Source organism: Harmonia axyridis, chromosome 2 (assembly GCF_914767665.1).
Source record: "Harmonia axyridis chromosome 2, icHarAxyr1.1, whole genome shotgun sequence".
Taxonomy (NCBI): Eukaryota; Metazoa; Arthropoda; class Insecta; order Coleoptera; family Coccinellidae; genus Harmonia; species Harmonia axyridis.
Window position 1 is genome coordinate 36,858,465 of NC_059502.1, and position 23,629 is coordinate 36,882,093.

At 33.6% G+C, this 23,629-nt stretch overlaps 1 protein-coding gene across 3 annotated transcripts in view; it reads right to left on the bottom strand.

The window, feature by feature from the left end:
- LOC123672345 (glutamate receptor ionotropic, kainate 2) overlaps window positions 1–23,629 on the bottom strand; it is a 730,109-nt gene that overhangs the window by 46,432 nt on the left and 660,048 nt on the right. For 2 of the 3 annotated variants that reach the window (XM_045606425.1, XM_045606424.1), the window contains one exon: window positions 8,508–8,705. In XM_045606425.1, the coding sequence (XP_045462381.1) occupies window positions 8,508–8,705 (198 nt within the window). Of the gene's footprint in view, window positions 1–8,507; window positions 8,706–10,178; window positions 10,383–15,520; window positions 15,779–23,629 lie in introns of all 3 variants that reach the window. The other variant, XM_045606423.1, reaches the window with a different exon arrangement.

A 23,629-nucleotide genomic window follows, 5' to 3' on the forward strand; every position in this document is an offset into this window, starting at 1 on the left:
AAGAATGGTAGTTGCAGGTCTTAATGTATCCGTACGTTGCTGACAAACCATGGTGCATTTACGGCTCGTCTCAGGATCGTATTCTGCACGACTTGAAGTCTCTGCAGATGCCTATCAAACCACGATTGAAATCTGTAGATGGCTTCTTGTAGGTATTTTGTTACCATTTTTGGACACCAGGAACTAGCAAGAATAGCGGTGTCGTCAGCGTACAGTGCCATGGAGGTTTTCTCCGTTTTTGGCATTTCGGATACATATATTGTAAACAATATTGGAGACATCAGAGATCCTTGCGGAACTCCGGCTGAGAGAAACCTCTCTGAAGACAATACTCCGTCAACTCTGGCTCTAAACTTGCAACAATGAGGTAAGAAGCTTAAAATTGGACCATGTAGAGTGGGTAACATGCCGCAAGTAGTTTGTATAACAGTCCTTGTGCCATACATAAATTTGAAAAAATTTATATTCGTTGATTTTCGTGAATAGTGTTTGTTTTTTGCTCGATTATTATGTTTCATCAAATTAGTATTATAGTTCAGTCTCAGTTCTCAGTTCAAGTCTCAAAGTTCAAGGGAACTTGAGGAAAAAATAAATATGAGATAATTTTCGTCAAAATCAAATATTTAGATAATAAATAGAAACTGAAATAGTATCCAGCTATAAAAAGGAAAACCAATGTAAAAATGAATAACAAAGTAATCTTGAAATAATTATGGATTCAATATTTTTGATAATTCATTTTTAAAAGTCACTTCAAACCACTTTCAGGTATCCAAATTCTTAAAAACTTCACTTTTACGTTGAAAATTTGTGCAGTAAAACTGTCTGCGCGAAAATTTGAAGTACACGTCTCAGTTTAGTTTTTAGTGGTGTTTCCGAATATTAAAACAGATTTTCAAAATTTCGATGTACAGGGTGTAGTTTCGAGGATTCGAACGATTCATAATTTTTTGTTAACCCGGACCTGGATTTTCAAGGCGGTTATTGCATAATACGTTTCGGCTCTCAATTAGGAACATATTTGGCAAATATGAAGAAAATATACCGGGGGGTTCGTTTGATATGGCCTCAGAAAGAAACGGGCAAAATTCATAAAAAACCCTGTATTTCGGCTACGAAGACAGTAAAACCCAATAAATGGGGTATCTCCAGAACCGCCTTGGTGCCACCTATAAACCTGTGAAGTATTTCCGTTTCCCAATGAAACACCCTGTATGTTCCCATGAAGTTTTTTCGTTAAAATTATTTGATCTCTTATGTGGCAAAGTTTTTCGATGAGCTCTCAAATCAACCTGTATACCATACAGTAGGTGAAGTTGAATTTTACATGAACCGATTGCAAGGGTTCGCTATTGGCACTTAACCCAAACAAGAGTGTAAACGAGTCGGGCGCACGGCAACTTAAGAAAATAATCCCGGTAAACATATAACAATCAAAATATAATGAGGACGAAACGAGAAACACTCCTTGCAGATAGGAAACAAAATAGAGTTGCTCTCACAATTTTCAGTTCCATGCTCCCTGAAGAGAAAGTTTTTTCCATTTTCATAGAAGCAACACTGAAACTCCGACCCGTAAAATGCAGTTATCATTAATTGAAAAAGTTTCGCGATGGCGTATGAGATAATTGAGATGAATTTATCCGGTTCGTGGAAGAGAAACGCAATTAGCGAAATTCGCAGTGCGACATGTAAGATCCGAAATACGAGACCGTATGAATTTTTCAAACAGACTCATTTTGTACACTGCTGTCAAAAAGAACATCATTAACGCTTACCTACGTATCCGTAAATGTTATTTCGTTAACCTGGTTTTTCTACCGTAGTAATTTCGATGGAAATTTTCCGTTTTGCCACGCAGATTTCATCATAGGGATACAGAAGGACCGGCATTATATTTACATAGGTATGATGAGGCGCTGTGAATCATTTTTCTCTATTCCAACACTCCTAAACCTCTTCCGGATTTGTGAAAATTATGGAGTTTGAGCTATTGTATTCTGTGTATAGATTGTGTAACTGTTTTTCATATTCACATCAGGCACAGTACTGTTATGTTGTTGTTTATCCAATAGTTATGGTCTTATACAGGATGGTTCAAAAGTCTGGAAACGGTGAATTTATTTCGCGCACATGTGGACAATCGGAATTCTGAAGAAGAACGAATAGTTTACAGCTATAAAAAGGAAAACCAATGTAAAAATGAATAACAAAGTAATCTTGAAATAATTATGGATTCAATATTTTTGATAATTCATTGTTAAAAGTCACTTCAAATCACTTTCAGGTATCCAAATTCTTAAAAACTACACTGTTACGTTGAAAATTTGAGCAGTTAAACTGTCTGCGCGAAAATTTGAAGAATAGGAAGATACCATCATTGAAATGAGGAAATCAAGTAGCTATCACAAATGAAGAAAAGGCAGAAATGTTTGCAGAATCTCTGGAACATCAATTTAAGCCGAGTCCAAAAATCAACGACGACCAATTCAACCAATCAGTCGAAATAAACGGAAATATAACAGACAAAGATCACAATGAAATGGAAGAAGATCCAACAGAAGTGACTAAAGAAGAAATTGAAGAAGTTATCAAAACTTAAAAAAATAGAAAAGCACCCGGAATAGACGGAATACTCAATCAAGCAATTTAAAACTTATCAGGAGAAGCTCGAGATGAAATCGTTGAAATAGCCAGATTCATACTAAAAACAGGATATTATCCAAACAAATGGAAAACGGCGGATACAATATTAATTTGGAAGAAAGGAAAAGACAAGAATGACCCAATCGACCCATAAGCCTGTTATCGGTAAAGTGATAGAGAAATTAATCCACAGAAGACTGACAGATTTCGTAGAAGAAAAGAAAATAATTTCAGATCACCAGTTTGGGTTTCGTAAAGATGATTCAACGATTCATCAACTGCTAAAACTAACGGAAAATATTACGGAGCAAATGAACATCTTAAGGCTGGTTTTAGAGTCACGCTGACCGTCGGCGCTGACAGGCCAATATGTATGATTATTTATGAAGCGTTTTAGAATAACGCTGACGGCTCAGCGCTGAGGAATCGAGCGCGTACGCGCTACGCGTCAGCGCCGCTGACCAGGCCACGCTGACGCGCTACCGAGCTCAGGGAGCGTTACTGTATTACGTAAAACGTACGCGCTGACGGGGACAGTCAACGCAACAATGAATCGCGATATTGATACTGGTTTTTTGATTGAAGTTGTGGTTGGGCATGACTGTACCTTACGACGTTCAGCGTGGCTCTGAAACGAGTTTCTAGTTGCTACGCGCGTAGGCTTCAGCGCTGACGGTCAGCGTGACTCTAAAACCAGCCTTACAGATACCGGTGCAATTTTCTTGGATATAGAAAAGGCATTTGATAAAATGTGGCATCAGGGCCTGATTTACAAAATGAAGTTGATGAAATTTCAAATCAAACTTACGAGATTGATAAAATCGTACCTGGCAAATAGAAAATTTAAGGTGATTATCGATAGTACCAGGTCAACGATTAGAGAAATAGAAACCGGAGTTCCCCAAGGATCGGTGATAGGACCGCTGCTGTTGAACTTATACATGACAGACATACCGAAAATGAATAAATGCAAGATAACCCAGTTTTTTTTGCCATATATTATCACAGTAGAATGCGGAATACAATCACTAGGCAGTTACAGATAGACCTAGATAAACTGATGGAATACTTCAAGAAATGGATATTCAAAATGAATACATCGAAAACAGTTGCAATCTACTTTGGAGAAAACTAGATGAAAGAATGGAAAAAGGAAGCAAAATATCTGGGAGTAATACTGGATGAAAGAATTAATTTTAACAAACAGATAGAAAAAAACAGAAAAAAAGACAAGGCAATTGCACGAAAGACTGTACCCGCTGATCAACCCTAAAAGTAAACTTTCTTTAGAATACAAGCTGAAGATAATAAAAATAGTGCTAATACCAAGCATTACGTATGCAGGAGTTACCTGGTACAATACGAAAGACTATAATAATGATCAGTTGCAAAGTACGCTAAATTCAACGAATCAGAGAAGAACTGAAAATTGAAACAATTGAGGAAATAGTCAATAAACAAAGAAAGAAGAAAATAGAGACGCTGAAAAAGCACGAGAATAAGGAATTAAGAAAGATACTAAAAATCAAAATAAGAATGACAGATAAGAGGAAACACCTCTTTCAAAGAATTAAATAGAAGAAAAAAAAGTGACATGAAGTAGAGAGGAGATTCTCCCTATAAGACAACAGTAGAAAATAGGAAAAATTAAATTAGAGGCGTAGGGAATGTAAATTCCGGACCTTAAACAAAAAGAAGATCTGAGGAATCGGAATTCTGATACTGCGGTCTTTAGAGATTTCGCCTGAGGAATCGAATGGGACCATCAGATTTTGTACCCAAAACGGCCTTATACGAGATATGAGGCCCAACTTTGAAATTTCAAAGGCAAACCCATCCTTTTTATTGCAGATTCGGATTCAGCGGAAAATTTTACATCCGAATTGGTTGAAACCAATTCCCTATGCAGCGCTTTCTGTTCAAAAATCTTTGGGCGTTCATTCAGATCAGGATGTAAAAGTTCATATTCTGATACTGAGGTCCTTGAAAATTTTTCCCGTTGAATCTATTGAACCCATCAGATTTTGGGTGCAAAAAGGCTGTTGGTATAACAGCTCCTTCAACTGACACTGGTGCTTATCTGGACGATTTGGATATCTTTTTTCAGAACTTCAGTAAACAATCATTGGAGTTGTTTCTAGGGGATATAAATATAAACTTGTTGGATTTGAATTCTCAATTTACTGGTCAGTATCCGAATGTAATGGCAGTCTTATAATTGTTTAATTTTCTCTTCTTCTTGTTTATCATGAATAATGATTTTTTTGTTTAGGATTAAGGGATATACTGTTTTATTGTGGGTTGAAGTATAAGAGTAGCGTAAGCTAAACTTTAGCCCGAAAAAGATGATTATTATTATTATCAGGTTTTTTATTATTATTATTATTATATCAATGAAATAACAAGATTATGTGAAAATTCAGCTTCCATAATTGATCACATGTTCTTAAGAAAGAAGAAATGTTTGAATAATGGAATACACTCGGAATCTTACGTTATTCATTCTAGCATTACAGATCATTTTCCAATCCTTTTGTGTATGACCGGTTTTGAAGTGAATTCAAAGCTCGGCAGACCGCGAACGTATGTATAAAAATGTTGATCTCATCAAATTAAAATCTATTCTTAGAACAGAGGACTAGAGTGAGGCCTTCTTAAGTGATGATACTCAAAAATCTTACAACATTTTCATTTCTAAGTTGATGGAACATAATAGGAAACTAGAAATAAAAAAATTGTTAAATTGAAACCTCTGAAAAAAAAACTTTTGAAAAATGTTATGCTAGAACTTGAAAAAACTCCTTATTTTGAAAAGCAGTTGAATTTGCAAAAAAAAAATTTTTTCGAAAAGTGAATTTTCCTCAATAACTGTCCACGTTCGATAATTTTTCCAATAACATATTTGGATAGTTCATGAAAATTATTATCTTATTGATGGGTCACTTTTCTACTTCGTTTGAAGGATAGATAAGCCACAAAATCCAGTCACCCGCTAACGCTTCTTTTTTTTATGGGTGAATTGTGAACTGAACGAATACCATTTTGAATAATGTTTGACTCACCCCGTATCTAACAATAATTTTCATTGCATACCACTCTAAAATTATGACTTTATGGGTAAGCAAAATGTTACATTAAAGAAATGCCTTTTTCAAACTTCGACACCCTGTATCTCTAAAACTAGACATATGATTGAGTTAGACCCATGGACTTTCTAGTTCAGGAGGCCATATTCTACAATATACAGAAAATTCAGAAAAATTAACTGGTGGCAATTTTTCCATTAGGCTGCTACCTGGTCCTTTGGAATATTTTATCAATTCAACTTAAATGGAATAGTAGAAGAGACAAAGAACTAACGACTATATTTTCAAGCAGTTTTGATTCTCCCAATACGGAACGAAAATTGATGTTCCAAGTAGTTTACCGAATTCAAAAATCGAGCATCTCCTTGATCGTAACATAAGGATTTATGGGCTTACTTGAACTTCTTCAATTCTCTGTTTCGCGGATTTAACATTGGAAGTAGGGTCGTTGAATTGATTCCGAAAGTCTGCTGACTCAATATAAAACATTCCTCCGTCACAGAATTTAATTTATCCCTTTCCTAGTTGAAGAAAAATAAGATAATACGGAATTTCAGGATTTTGGCGAGGGATTATTGCCAACGAAAATATATACATCAATGGATGCGAAGAGAAAGAGATTATAAATGAATTATGAGAATACAAATTCAGTGACAATGGTGGTTCAAGGGAAATTGCATCAGTGATAGCCTGTTAGGGGCCCATCGACCACGGTAATAGAATATGACTGTACTGAACTTAACATTTGTCAGTTTTCAAGTAATCGGTAGATTTCTGTTAGAGATAACTGGTATTTAAAAGTTACTTTGACGTGTATAGGTAGTCAGATTGAAATATTTGTTAGCCATCTAGGATTAAATACATTTAATTAGTTTTTTCTCTTTCAATATACTGAGACTGATAACAGTTTTCGAAGGAGGTTAATGGATTTTAAGGTGTTTGCGAAGTTATTGGAACAGCAGAACAAAATTCTAGAAGTACCCGCAATGAATACTAAAAGTTTAGGCTACAAGTCTTTATGATACCCCATATAGCAGTGATTTATTGTAACTCCCGTTGTTTGTTGATAGATAATACAGTTGAACCCCATTATCCGGATCCCTGTTACGATCGAAAATTTCCCGGATGTCTGTAAGCTGCACTAAAATTTATAAATAAAATGAATAAATAAATAAATAAGGTCTTTAAACCGAGAAGCAGGATTATAATATGCCTGACAATCATGAAATCCAGGGCAAAGTCTAACAAGCTATTCAACTCAACCCCACAATGATGTACGAAGCCAGACTAATAAAGCATAATTTCAATAAAAATTGAAACAACAATATTTTTCGTTATTCTTTCAGCTAGATGCAAATGAAAATCTCTGAATATTTCAACCCAGAATGAAATTAATATATTTATTATGTAAATATTCGAGAAAAATCTAGTCAATTTATTTTTTAATTAATGCTGCTTTTTTATGTCCCCCAATGAATAAACACATCATAATTTTTGCAATATGTATGATATATCTGAAATTTGGACGTTTCAGTTCATAGCAATGCATTATTCTAGCCAATCATTTGGGATTATACTGATAAAGCTGCTTCCTGGATAATACTAAGATGCATCTTAGATAATACCTTGTTTACATTGAAACGTCAAAATTTTACTTTGAATTCTTCATTATTGACAGCTCAAATTCTTCGTGGTTTATTGAAAAATGACGTTACCGAAGAGAATATTTCAATTGTTAAAAAAAATAATCTTCGGAAATACAACACTTTCTTCGAAATTTATCGGATAATTTTTTATTTTCATCATTTTATTTGAGGCGAAAACATTGACATAAACCGAATTCAGATAAATGTTTGCTTTCATATTTTTGTCAAATAAACAATTTTTCGTGGAAAAGAAAAAATTATCGATAAAAGTTTAAGCACTTGTTATATTTTCTTTGATAATCTCTCCTCATCGATTATCCGGATTTTCGATTATCCGAACGCCTCACGACAACAATTAGTCCGGATAATGGGGTTTCTACTGTATTGATTTCTCAAAAGCAGTTGAATAATGAATATATAATTCGGTAGAAATGGATAAAAAATTATAAAATGGCCGAGACAAACAACACAGTATATTCCACTAGAAGAAGTTACTAATTATTTCAATGAGAACAAGAATATGGTTTATCACTTAATTTTCCCTCAAAAGCATTCAGGACGTCGGCGTCGTATTTATAATTATTGACTTGATTTTAATCGTTATATGAAACGATTAGCTGACTAGCGTCAGATGCTCAAAATGTATCTTGAAGGCATCATGTAGGTTTACTGACCTCGTAAAATCCATTTAAATGTGAAGGAAACATCATAGCTTTGATGTAAAAAAAATAACATAATAGAGTATGGAGATAAACTTAATACTTCTCATCTTAGGTCGAAGAATACAGCAGGTAACCACATATTACATGAATACCGATCTAAATATTTATCAAATTCAATCTGATCTGCCGAGTTTCTGCAAGCATTTCACGACACCGCTAAGATATTCCCACATCATCTAAAGTCTTATGCGATAAAAGAGACTGTAATAAAAAGCTGATGAAACTGGACCTTTCACCCTCTCTTAGGAGGTGCGATTTGGGAGTCTCTTTTCAATATTTTCTAGGTCAACGTCGACCCCTCTGTATCGAATTAGTGTCCGGATGAGATCTTGAGACTGGAAGACCTATAAATTTTTCTCCATCCGAAACTGTGAACGGAAATGAAGTGTAAATAAAATGACACTTACCCTGAAAAAAGTCATCGTGCTACCCCCCTCCAGCGTGCCATAAGCGATCTCCGCCTGCTCCGCCAAATCCTGTGCACTCTCTATCGGCGTTATCATTCTTTCCACTGTTAGGAAGGCGGCCAAGTTGGCTGTATAGGAGGAGATTATGATGAGGGTGAAGAACCACCAGATGCCGCCAACGATGCGTGTTGAAGTGGCCTTGAAAAACGAGTGAAAAAATGCTCAACCAAATTTGATCTCTACGAGGTGAATCCTTTATACAGAATTTAAAATCGAAATAATATATGTATATGTGAATAATAGATAAACAACTGAAACCGAAATTCTCGTAAGAAATATAACGAATTTATTGAACCATTTGATCTTTATTCGATGGTCATTTACTTTTTATTTTCTATTTCTATATATTAATGAATTTTTATCTGTCCTTGTGCGTCTCTAATTCATTCATCCGATCACTATTAAACTTAGAAGTTATAGAGTACATACGATTCCGTAAGGTTTTCTGAAATTATTTATTGAAACTGTTTAAGAATGTTGTTTATTTTCTTGTATATTTAATAGGTAAATGATGTGAAGAATATCATTCATAACAAGATTCCATTAATTTTCTTTCATTCCAGATTTTAGCAACACTCGATTGATATGCTGGTTTTAATTAAAAGAGTAAACTCTATGAGGGAATATTTTCACATTTAAATTTTATTCTTTGTCTTGGTTCATTCAAATATAAATTTTTATAAATTTCATTTCATTTTTGCTATCAATATTCAACTCAAACTTTGTGAAATCTAGTTTTGATTTGAAATTTTTCGCCTGCAATCATAATGAATTATCAAAGAACAGCTTGTGTATAAGTATTGTGGAGAATCTGGTGATGAGGTGAAAGATTTGCAGCACCTAGAACGGAGCTTTTTTGGGAGAAAGCTAAAGAGGTCATAGTTGAATAGGGACTACAGTTTTTTCGTGAGTTATAGAACCAAATTTCAACTAAATGATCAAATCAACCCTACATCAACAAATCATAATACTTGTGCTACACAAGATCGAATCAAACAATGGCCAACAAATTTATCATTGACCAATAACATACTTGTATTGGGAAACCGAATGACCTATAATTCATAATATAAGACTTCAATGAAATCTAGTTCCAAAAAATAACTGTCATCACTTCTGAGCCTAGTTCAATTCAGGAATTTCTATGAGTATTAATTTAGAACTTACATTTTCAGTATGGAGAAATTATTTATTTTTTGATGATTCACGTAATATATTCATTGAGGATTATCTGATGTGTAACTACTTTGAACGTATTTTCTTGTTAAACGACATTCATGTTCAATCAAGGTCTCCTAGTAAAATTAAAGTGAGTGACAACTATAACGGTGAAATATAATTGCATCATCAGTAAACACCATCAACGAAATTGATTTTCTGCGCCCTGGAGGGAACCAAAATCATAATTTTTCTATTGTAAAAGATTCAGGTGAAGCACACTTTGTATTATATGATCAGATTAAAAGTACAACATTCAATAAAGTTTGACTAATATCTATGTATGAAAAATATATAAAGAATAACAGTAATACTATTAAAAAAAAACGAGCATAACAACAAAACCACAATTTCTCTACAAGTATTATAAGCCCTTTCTACTCTGTCTTTTACCTTTGGATTAAGATCCGAGCCTTGTTGCATGAGAGTACCAATAGCAAACCAGAAACTATTTGCCAGGGTGAAATCATTCTCGAGTACCTCTAGACTATGAAATTGTCCACAATTTTCGGGACTAAAACAGGCGTCGTTGATTATTTCGAATTCTTCATCGATAAAACCATCGTTCTTGCATGGTTTGGGATCGTGATGATATTTCTGTTACATTAGAAATATATTTTGAAAGATCCCTATTTATTTACTTCAATTTTTCTGAAGTTGATAATCATAACAGAATAGGTGTGTGAATAAAATCCTTCACAAATGAAGAGAGAAAAATTAGCAAGTTGGCAATTAGATTTGCCAATAAACAAGGCTATTCAACTTTTAGTAGATACATTTCACCAATGAAATTCTAATGTAAATATTTAAATACAATTTACTTCCTGTTCCGCTCCCTATAAAGATTCATAATTACCACAAGGTCAGAGGAGGAATCTTAAGGGAATAGAAATAATTCTAAGAATTCACTGCCAGTATGATCTATCGTTGTGAATATTGTGGCTAAAACCCTAAAATTTCTCAACTTATATTGAATACCATCTTTTTATTTCCAACCGTCTATAATGAAATATAGAGGCACTTTTGAATGTAGTTTTTCAATTGCATGTTTACATAATGATGGAACATGGGTACTTTCAACTTGGAAGATAATATGTAAAGACTGCAAATTAATACGGTTACCAAACCCCTCCTTAGGTGCTCGGTATTTTCTAACGCGTTTTGGCTCGTGGTCTAAGATCGTGGACCCTAATTAATTGCCAATAAATGACATATTGAGTCAGATAATCACCGGGTTAATTGTGAATTTTGTTTGTTTATGCCTCTGTTTCAATGTTGATGAAGAATCATCTTTTTCACACATTCATTGGCTTCTTGTCATTTTTGGGCAACAAACAAAAATTAATTATAAATATTGAAAAAAAAGGCGAATATTCTGATTTGAGCTAGGTTGACATGGGTAGTGCATGGCGTTGATTTGATTTCATCTTCTCTTTCATGAAAACTGTATGTTGTTTCTTCGTCGGCAAAGGAAACGCCGACAAGCCCTAACGAGTGCACCTGTCTTTCAGCGTCAATCCGGATGTTTATGATACGATGTGGCACCTTTTTGATGGGAATTAACTTTGTCGGTATTCCCTATGACCGAATTAAATTTCATTCTTCTCTTTCCGAATTTCTAAAAATTGTATGAAGTTGGTCTGTATAAAGGGTATCACGAGAATAATACGCCAAACATATAACATAAATGAAGGTCATCATGGAGGACTGGTATCAAGAGGTTTCAATCACCTGAGTGATTTCGTTTGCTATATACAGGGTGATGTTAATCTAAACTTATAAGTGAAAATCCACCGTTCACTAACTCTTTAACTAATCGACCGAATAATTCCAAATTTTGAAGTGTGGACTCTACTGTCGCCTTCCTTCAATATTTCTGAAACCCCGAACAAATAGGATCAGGATTTTTTCTATTTTCATGAATATTGAATCACCCTGTATGTGCACTTCATGAATTTTTTCTCGATTTCGTGACCACAAATGATAAATGCATGGTAAAAATAAAGAAATTCTCAAAGAGAGTTATTTCAGCACTATCATTTTTTCCGAAGAAAATTGAATTGAAATATAATTGTCAGTCAGATTTTCAAAAAAATCACCAGTTTTCCCTCATATGCAGAAAATAAGAAAAATCAGTATAACTGGCAACACTGTGTGGGAAGTTGGTCCAGCAACTTTTGATTTTCAAAAAAAAAAAAAATCGTAAATCCTAACGTGCTGGATCAACATCACTCACATCAAAAAATTGTGCTACACTCATGTAAAGGTAGGTATTACGTAGAATTCTCCAAAAAAATCATTAGTTATTTTGACCGAGAATTGTTTTATACAGGGTGAGTCTTTCACTTGTACATTTTCCAACCAAAGATTTCTGATGTCGAAGGAAATACTCTTTTCCTTTACCATTTTTTCCTATTCGGCTCGGTTGATATGCAGATATGGGCTGTTGAAAATTTATAAAGAAATGTTATTTCCCGTTACATATCGCAAATGAAATGGAATCGAATGAAATGATTTTCGAAATATAGTTTTTTTCGGCAACCGTCCGGGAAGTGCTCACTTCCCGGACGCTTTTTCTCTGAGAAAGTAGCATTTCCCGGCCTAGTCCGGAAAGTACGTACTTCCCGGACTAGGCCGGAAAAGAATCATAGAATCCATAGCAATCGAGATAACGGCTGACAGTTCATATGAAATTAGTTGTCAAAAATTTGCATGTTTTTTGATCGCAATCGCAATAAAATATGGAAAGCAGCATAGCGATAGTGTTATTTTACATCGTTGCCGAAAAAATATTGTACGCAACACGCCCGAAAATGGTTTTTTTGGACTCACAGACTTCCAGGACTCCCTTACGCTCGTCCTGGAATTTTGTCTATTCGTCCAAAAAAACCCTATTTTCCGGACTTGTTACGTAAATTACTATTACTGATGTGATGAATCTTTTCCGAAAATAAAATTCCATCAATTTCCGGTCCACTCCAGAATGCCCGCTATACTAAGTGAGAAAAAAATCGAATCGGAAAAAAGTGTTCTTATTGATGTCAGGAATCCTCGGTTGAAATATATACATGCAAAGACTCACCCTGCATAGTTGGGCTATATATTTCTGCTGACTGATGTCTGTTAGATTTTCGAACAATTTACTGAAAAGTGATTTCCATCGTTTGAAGAAAAAGTAGAGAGTTATTTCTGAAAATCTGACCAGAACAAGATTACTGCACAAATGTATCGAAAGTATCTGAAGCAATTTTTGTCGAAGAAAAACGAAAGTGCGGGACTTTTTTTTATTTTTTTTATGGAAATGTCAAGTGTATAACTTCCTATAAGTGCAATTTTTATAATCGAAATAAAATTGTGCTGGGATAAATTCTCCAGACTTCCTGTGAAACCCAAAAAATTTAAGCAAGAGTTGCTGGCTTAGCTTTTAATTGAATTTTGTGATTTTCAGTACTGAAGTCAAGTACTAAGAATTTATTTCATCCGTTGAATCCCAATAAACATGTTTTGGTGAATATTTTCAGAGCTGTTTGTAACAAAAAAAACAATGGACAAAGTAGGTATATAATGTACAAAAGTACTAACCTAGTATAGCACATTTCAGTACAATAAAAAAATTGAAAAGAACCCTTGTCTTCTTCCACTATGGTCGCTCCACGACTTAAAGATTCGTTAAATATCTAAAATGCTTGATATCTTGTTTTACGTTTATGCCGCATTTTGTAACTAACCGTTTCGTGAATAGTTTCACAACTCTTCCGTTGACACGAGTCGATCTCCACATATAACTAACCTCGATTTTGCTTCACTACTCATGTCAACTGGGACAAATCGTTCATTTCGTGACGACTGTTCCGTTGACAAGAGTCGTTTGCCAAGTATTCTTGACTCTTGAGCTCAGTGATCCACTAGCAGTGGCGACGCCAGCTTTCAAAAATAGGGGCGGCCAAGGGGGAGCCGGATTATTTGTGGGGTGGCCAAAGTGAAGCGAAATTATAGTTCAGCTAATCTCGTGATTATTTCAGTCTTAGTATATAAAATTTTAGGGGGAGGGGGAAGCAGAATTTCAGGGGGGGGCCGGGTCTCCCCTGGCCCCCCTCTAGCGTCGCCACTGTCCATTAGCCATGTCAACCTAGCTATATGGACATAACAACTAGAAAAATATATTTTGTCTAATTAAAAAAAGTCATCGTGTGCATGGAAATTGCAGACTTTTCTCGATCGAAGCCGCAACGAGCGGTTTTGAGAACATATTCGACATCGTCCGACAACAAGTTTTCATTTTCGTCCACTTCATTTCATCTTCTTCATTTTCAACGAATGGACTTGCCACTTGAAATTTCATCGAACCATCTTAGCCAAACCTCCGAATCCATGCATCCAGTTACATTTCAGCACTGCTGCTATTTTTGGAACATTTCATTTTGACTTAACATATAATATTTTCAAATTATCTCTAAAAAAATCAATTATTCTTATTATTATTTTTCTTAACGAAGTGATGCATGTTTAAACAGTGTTCCAAAATATATGAGCGGGATTTCAGGATGTGATAGCTCATTCAAGAATATGAAAAAAGTTTTGTATTAACTTACCCTCTCAAATGCACCAATTCCGAGATCGAATTTGAAAAAAAAAATGTTTTCTGCGAACATTTCCGGACCCTTTTGTCGTACAAAAAACGACTTCCGTAAGCATTTTTCAGTTGTTCAAAAAATATATTTGTATTTTCAACCTGTAACTTTCAAATTAAAAAAAAATGTTTACAGTAATAACCATGTTTTTCAACATAAAAGTTCATCTAGTGTTGTCAACTTCAAAGCGTATGACCGATAGTGCCCTTTGTATAAAAGACATTGGCGGTTTGAATGGGAGTCTCAAAAAATCATTTTTTTTTTAGTGTAGAAGTTGAGGAGAAAAACACCTACCTTTTCAAAACCTTCAGCAAATAAGTATAAAAAAAGTTCACACAAAACATAGCTCATTATGATTAAAAAGTGCTCACGGAAGCTGCTTTCTGTACGATAAAAGGTTCCGGATTTCTTCGCAAAAAATAATTTTTTTTTTAATTTCAACATGTTCATTCAAAATGAACATAATTATGTAATAAAATATTATGTTTGTGATAATGCCAGAAAAACATAACTTACCAAATTTCTCACAACACACAAGCTTCGACAAATCGTAAAGCAGTTAGGCACGTGGATAACAATGGTAGGTTTGTCGTATCAAGACCCTTCTAAATTCCACCAACAATATTTTTTATAGCTCATTGCATACTGAATAGTTGAAAGGAGATTTAATTGACAATTACTAAGGGCAACGCCTATTCAATCAACGAAATTAATAAGATATCACCTTTGGAATGGTGGTTATCTACCGAAGACCGCGCGCCTAACGAAGGGTTAAAAAAACATTTACCTGTAATTAATAATGACTATTATGTGGTCAGAATTCATGAGAATGAGGAGCGAAATACTATTAATGTTTCTCAAGATTACTCGAATAATCCATTGGTGATGTTTGTCCCCTAAAAGTTGAAATAATTGATTTGGACCGACAAAATTAATAATAGAATTTTGCTGCCTATTTTTTTCAGATATAAATACGATTCTGACGTCACTACTACCAATTTCAATTAGAGATCTAAACAAATTCGTTCATAGTCACTTATGGCAATCATTTTCATGAAATTGTAACATTTCTCCAAAAAATGAAATGTCAAAACATTTATTTACCAAAGGGCCGTGTTTTGTATCACTTCCAATTCCAGATGATCCGGACCTGTTCGTTGTGACATCATCGCAAACTCCTTCATATCTTTCCAGCAAACAATCATTACAAAGTTCAGTTTCATGCCACTCTTTGGGACAAAACCTTGCGACAATCCAGAGTGTTATAGAAACGATACAATATGCACATCCCATATACAGCCATATTTCGAACGCAAGGGGATTCATGAATGAGAACAATCTGCTGGAAATTCTCCTAGATTCCTTTAAAATATAAAATATGCGTGAAATATGCATGAGTATATCAGTGAAAAATTAAAAAATCTTCGAAATATTGATTAATCAAACAATAAAACAGTTTTGTGAATATTTTCTATTTTTCGAAATCTTCAATTAAATTCTAGTTTTTTTACTTTATTCATCACTAATAAGAAAATTCAAAAAATTTATTTTGGTAGATTTTTGTGGATTTTAAAATATAAAATATGCGTGAAATATGCATGAGTATATCAGTGAAAAATTAAAAAATCTTCGAAATATTGATTAATCAAACAATAAAACAGTTTTGTGAATATTTTCTATTTTTCGAAATCTTCAATTAAATTCTAGTTTTTTTACTTTTATTCATCACTAATAAGAAAATTCAAAAAATTTATTTTGGTAGATTTTTGTGGATAGTCTTTGCTTTCTACTAGATTATCTCAAAAAACGGTAGAGTCGATGCGAAAAATTTTAGGGTCTTCTTTTTTAATGAAACCCTGTTGATTTTTGAAAAGAAATAATTTTCTCGAAAAGAAGACAGTGGTAAAGATTTTCAATAGGAAATTTGTCATCGCCCCCCCTATATCTACGTCGCTGGATAATGTTGGCAGGAGACACCAAATTCGAAACAATACATTTTCTAGACGCCAATTCCTAAAAATTAGAATGATGAATATAATAATAGGTAGTAGAGTTATCAGTGAAAATTTGTTTTTTCTTTTCAAAATTTAACAGTCTGTATCTCGAAAACGGAGCTTGTATTTGTATTTGATTATATAACCTTTTTTCATGAAAAATCTCTGAAATATATTTCAAAAATTCTTCAAGTCTAAATGAAGACTTACATTTGAGAATATGAAATACTTGCTATATGAAATAAAAATAATACTCTCCATTAGGCCTATTTCTGAAAAATAAATTGATTAAATTCTTTGGTATTTGTAATTTTCTTTGATACGTTATTCTTCAAACTGTTCACATGTTTTTACTGTAAAGTTATCTTCATGTCAATAACTTACTCTGTTATTAGTATTTATATTAATGGTTTCACTTATATTATTTGAGAAGTTAATATATTTTTCATTTTTTCAAATGAATTTTCGGCATCAACTACTATGGTCAGTAACCATAAATTTCATTGTTGTTTGAATTTAAATCTCCATGTGTTCAGAATTTTTTTTTGGCACCCCATAGAACGAAAAAAAATGAGTTAAAGTGCTTATTCCTTCAAAGAACTGATTTCGAATGAATTCAATAATATTCAGATCTGATTTGTTTTTAACTCGATAAATTCATTTTATAGAAAAATAATAATAAAATAAAAACTCCATTCTTTTCGATGTAGAACACAACAATTTTTTCGATATTTTATCGTTGAAAATAAAAGAAGTATATTAAATACCGATTGGGAAAGTAATCTATTACAGCAGAGCGGCAAGTAGCATACCAAGGTGCGAAGCATCGACGTATGCTGCAGTCTCGGAGGCTGAATTGATTTTCTCCGAAGTTTGTATATTATTCTCATCAATCAATCAATCACATAAATAATCAGGTTTCGATAACAATTATTTCTAGCATTGATTTTCATTATGATATCACAAAATATTTTCAAACAACCATAGATTCGATATGACAAAACGACTACGATCCTAGATAATATGACAATGTTGGCAATAATGTGTGCAGGTGAGAAAAGTGATACATGCTTGCCGGGAAAGTTATAGCTATTTCAATGTTTTTTCACTGTTAGATTGTTCACTTGTTAGATTTTGCTGTATGGAAATATCTAGTCTATCGCCGCCAGACTTTCAAGCGCCCCATCAAAATGAAATTTCGCCGACCTGCCTTTAAACGAGCCGCCGTTATTACTTTCAGACATTTTTTCAATTTCATGTGAAATAATATTTTTCAATTTAATATTACCTTGTCAAATTTATCAAACGACGTTTCGTCGATTTCATCAAAAAACGTCCTGCATTGTTCAAAAGTAACGTAGTTTATATTTGATCTCATTTATATTCAGTATTTTGAAGTCAGAAGGCAATGCATTCTAAAGTGAAATGGACTGGTAAATGTAACCACTCTTGAATAAAGCTGTTTTATAATGTGGTACTCGTAATATGAATTCATCATTATATCTCGTGGCTCTAAAGTTTACAGTACTCTGCCTGACATATATGTGGATCTAAATGTATTTTATGGGAAATATTTTTATTTTTCCATTGAAAAATACAAAAATTGAAAAAATTGGAGAGAAACAGTTGCATGTGGACAGTAGAAATCAAGCTTAAGAGTTCATCACAGAGAACATCTAATCTTTTCTGTAATCCATGATCAGTAGTGATCATGCATAGTATAATAAGTATTTTTGATAATATTGTTAATTTAACGAATAAAGAATGTTACGCGTTAATTTGTGAGCACACACAAAACTATTGTATTTTGTCCACCCTGTATCATTTGGAATCAACATGTGATATAATTTTGGAATTAGCTCAGCTAGAGTAATCCAAAAATCGAGACAAAATGGGGGTGTTCGATTAAAAAAATGACGGTGACGTCATTACCCGAAAGTAATAATTACTTTCGAGTAATGACGTCACCGTCATTTTCTTTAATCGAACACCCTGTATATTAGATTATTATTTTAAAATACGGTAAATTAAAATCAAAAATCGACGTGTTTCAGGATTATCATGGGCTGTTTAGCTAAAAATGAATTTGTTCCATACTTTACGGACACTGTGTATATATATATATATATATATATATATATATATATATATAGGAAAGTGTGAAGTGTGAAATTAAAAAAAAAAAAAATAAATAATAATAATATTATTTTCTTAATTGTTTGCTCTTGCTGTGGTGGGGAGAAGGTGCTTGATGCTCTCTGATTCACATATTATCGTATATTATTTTTATTTCAGCCATCTCGTTTTCATTAAAATCAAGCAATATTAGTCTGGCTTCGTACATCATTGTGGGGTTGAGTTGAATAGCTAGCTAGACTTCGCCCTGGATGTCATGATTGCCAGGCATATTATTTATATTCCTGCTTCTCTAAATAAAAACGTTATTTAATTATTTATTTATTCATATCCAGAATTCATTATTCAACCGAAAATAATGTTCTCCACCCGAAAAGTCTAACATTGATCAAACCAATTGGTTCTCTCCGATTTATTTGAATCTATTTCCGTTTATTCTGGGTCCGTATACCAGATGAAAATAAACGATGAAATAGGCCCGTCACATTTTCGGGTTGAAAAATGGACTCGATAGAGATTGGAAATAGTTTCAGCGCTATTATAAAGTCAAAGTTCCGGAGTTTTAGCGAGGAGAGCCCTTTAGCAAGTGAATAAAGAGTTGGATCAGTTTCCCATACTTTGTGGGTGAAAACTTGAACTGCGACTGACAAAAAGTATTCGCCGATTGGTTGGCAGTTTCCAACAGTATTTTGTTGAATAATGGCTGTTCGGAATTCACTTATTTTGGAAGTATAATCGAGTCGAATTATTCTGTATTATGTGTCGTGGATGAACCACTTGGATCCTGCATAACTGGCAAACTTTTTCATAGATTATGGAAGGCAGTAGTCTCGAATTCAGAGTGCTACGGGCATTTTTTGAATATAGCGTTTCAATAGTGTTCTGGTAACAGAAGCCCTGATAATATTCAATAATAATTGAGTAGAAATAAACTTTATGTTTTAGTTCTTCAAAAACGACTAATTATATCTGAATATTATCGATATTTAGTTATTTTGTGTTTCTATTCCGAAATCTTCTAGCATTCTGACTTGACATTTTTTTAATGTTCTGGTTCCATGAAATGAGATATCCTGTAATGTTCAGAGAACATCAAGAGTACCAATAAAATGAGGTAGGAATTGTTGTTCTTCTTGAATTTCTGGAGGTAATAGTATACTATCTCATCTTCCCCTATAGAATTATATATTCATTATTCAACTACTTTTGAGCAATTAATAGTATATATTAACAAACAGCGTGAGTTAAAATAACTCACTACTATAACTCACTATAATGAATTGGAAAAGATGGATTTGTGCTTCTATATTTATCTGCTTCTATTCGATTGGCCGAAAGGGAACATTCCATTATTTTATTGAGGGGAGGAATGTCCGAGGAATAATTTAATAATTTTGACGCTTCCAAATTGAGTAGGGAATGTTTTCTGGTATATTTTAGTGAACTAAGCACTAAATATAAAGCATCCTCTTTAATCTCTATGGACTTTCCACTCCATACTAAGAAGCACACTCAACATGAATAATGGAATCCATATAGAGAATTCAAAATTACGTAATTTCTTAAATGTCAATCACAGAAACTAAAGAGGCAAAATTTTTACTGGTTGTTCAAAATTTGCACTTAATTTCATGAATAAACAAAATGACTAATTACAACCTAAAGTTTGTATAGCATCATTATAGGTAACTATTAAGGTTTTTCAATGAAATTCTTTTCCTGTACTCCGTACTGGATTCGAGCTAGCCGAAGCTAGTCGATTGCGATACTAAGTTTCCATCTCTCTTGCATTCAGGATCGAGCACAAATGTTTACTTTCCGTTCCTTCTAAGTATGTATTTGTTTCTTAGTATTTATTGTTATGGTCATATATAAAGTATAGTATTCAACTTGCGGTAATGGTCATAACTCACTTCATCTGCGTGAGTTATGACCTACATTACCGCAGACCGCTCGTTGAATAATATACTATTATATTACACAAGTGGGTTACGAGTGAGGAAGTGATATATTACACCCGAGCGGCGAGCTTCGTACCTAAAAATACTGTGATCGCGAGGCTGGAATGATTTTCTCCGAGATTCGTATACTATTTTACTCAAAATATATCACATAAATGATCAAGTTTTGATAATAATTATCACTTGCATTGATTTTCATTATGATATTACAAATTATTTCCAAGTAATGTGTGAGTCAGTTGCTAGGCAACATAAAAAGTTAGTTGATTCAACCACAGATTGTATCTGACAGTTCAGTCATTACTCACAATTCAAAATCAAAAGTGCTCCTCATCACTAAGTGATCCTAAGTCTCACCGTTCGTTGGACGAACGAGTGAAAAAACCAGATCCCTAATTTTCTACGGGGTGATGTATAATGACGATAACGCGTTTAACAATGTTCAGCATATACACGCAATTTTCTTCCATCTGAATGAAAAACTCCAAGAAAACAAACGGATCAAGGAAATAAAATATTAGAAAATTTATATTCACAAAAATTAAATAGACAGACTCATGATATTCGAAAATTGTTTCACCGTGGTGTTATCTACTCAATACAATAATTTTCATCGGTCAATTCTAAACTTTATAGTATTGAATAGCCTTACTAGAAGCATTATGCATTTCATCTTCACATTTCTGTTGGCCCCTACACAGAGTGATAGGTTGTTAAACCGAAGGATTTTCCGAGTACATGTTACTCTCTATATGAAGTATATCGTTGTATTTATGCCTTTGCTGTTTTTTTACTTTCCATGAGTAGTAGTTCCTATGACTATTGCGTCTTATTTTTCACCGTTAGCATGCTGTTCACCAGACGCGAACATCCTGGTTACGGGATTTGAATTCTATCGTTAATTTGAGAAACATAATGCGGACGGAATTGTATGTTTTGTTGAATCCCAAACAGACTACGACACCGTTAATACTAGAAATGCAATAAGCTTGAAACGAATTAGCCTAAGCTGACATGTACTTCATCATGTTTGCGAAGTCAAGACATGTAAATTGAAGACGTTACCTATTTCGTCACATTGACAAAAAATCAAATTCAAGTTAAAGAAATTAATCGTCATGTGGAACACGTATTCCAGTCAAAGTTACTTCTATGTTCACTACAATTTACTGTTATTTTTAATGACAGTTGTATTTCACCTGTTAAGTCTCGTATTCATGTCGAGCACCTTCTCGAGATATAAAATATACTACCGTGTTGGAATGCCGTAGAACAATAGACTAAAAAGCTTGAAGTCAACACATCCTCCCGCAAATAAATCGGTTTATTCAGACATATTTACACTGACACATGTTGTTGGACGTACTTCATTTAGCCTTTCTAGTTTCCAAACGAAATTTAAGCGGTTCTAAATCAAATAATGAGAACAAACGAGGGTAGGATGTCAACCTCAGACTCTGAGATGAGAAACGACGTGCTCTGAATCGAATATTTGGTCCGTTTTCTAGGAACGAATAGGAGATAGTTCGGGAACTATTCGACATCGTTTTGTTTCTTTTTGGGTTGGAGAATCAGAAATGAATGGGTTGAAAATTACTTTATCAATGACGTTTCTTGCATATCAATGCAGCGGTTGGACGGTACGTATCTTTGAGAGAGACTCTTTGAGAAAGGAAGTTCGTAGAATTTCCTAAGAACATAATTCCCTTCTTATTGAACGATTGGAATGTCCATTCTTATCATTCGATCTTAGGATTGTGACGTCTGGAGCTTTTCTATTATTTGTCATGCTGAATGCATGAGATGCCGTTCAGATTCATATTATGTAGTCGTTGGAGTCATTATTCTCCTTTTAAATCTAGACTATCCTTATCTGATTCAAGTTGAAGTATGTCCTAGAATGGAATTTCACTCATTTTATGGAAAATCATTTGGAATGCATATATACCCAATTTCGTTATTCTGTTACATTAGAATGCCGTTATTGATTTTCGGAAAAAAAAACAATAAAAATAACAAGCCCCCTCATTAGCCTCTTTCATCAATAGTTACATAGGGTTAATTTATTCATTGTTTTAGATTCTCAATCTATCATTTCAGAAAAGATCTCATACTGCGTAGAACACTGTTGATTAGAAAATTTTGCGTAAAGCTTGAAAATTCAATGTTACAATAGTACAACAACAAGCAAATTTTGAACCGAGTTTTGAAATAATTCAGATCTGTCTTTCAACATTCCTTCCGAAATACCAAGTATATCACGATTATGAAATTATTTTATATCTAGAATCAAAATCGTATCTGAAAAATCAAATCGTTGGTGGTGGTTTGAAATCTTTGGAAACATAAGAAATGTTAAAATCAAATTGAAATTCCACACAAGAAAGATTTGATCGAGCAAATCTTCACGATAAATCTTTTATGAAATCCACTTTCCTTTGGTACCACATATGCGATTAACAAGAGACGTTGAATGATGTTTGTTATAGTACCTATATCCAAAGTCACTTGAACTATTCTATAAAAACGCTTGGCCAGAGATTATTGCAAAAAAGTCATAAACCATAAGCGCACACTTTTCAAACCCTTGAGTTGAAAATAATATTTTTGTGTATCTATGGGCCTCAGATGTGGATTCTTTCAAAAAATTTGAACGTGAGTAGCTTTTGCTGTCACATCAAAAATGATACTATGTCATTTTACGGTGTAATAATTTGATTATTCTTTATTCTCGACCTGTAATATACTATCAAGGAACATTATCAGCGATGAAGAACATATCGTTGCATAAAACATAAAATTATTAGAGCACGAAAATGTTTGAGATGAATTCGGAAATGTTCTGTCTGAAGATTTGTTTATTTATTTTTTTATTGAAAGAATTTAATTCCGAATGAACACAATTTTTTCCTCCATGAACCTAAGTAATGAATACAATTTATCACAAAATTTTCTTTCGAATCTAATAATTCTACTACAATATAGAATACATAATTTGACACCTACAGAAAACAATAAGGGTGCAAGTGAAGTCTGCAATTTGTGTTGACATTCATTTTTCAAGTCCAACATCATACAAAATTACAAGGAATACACACATGTTTCAAAATCCTTTTGAAACT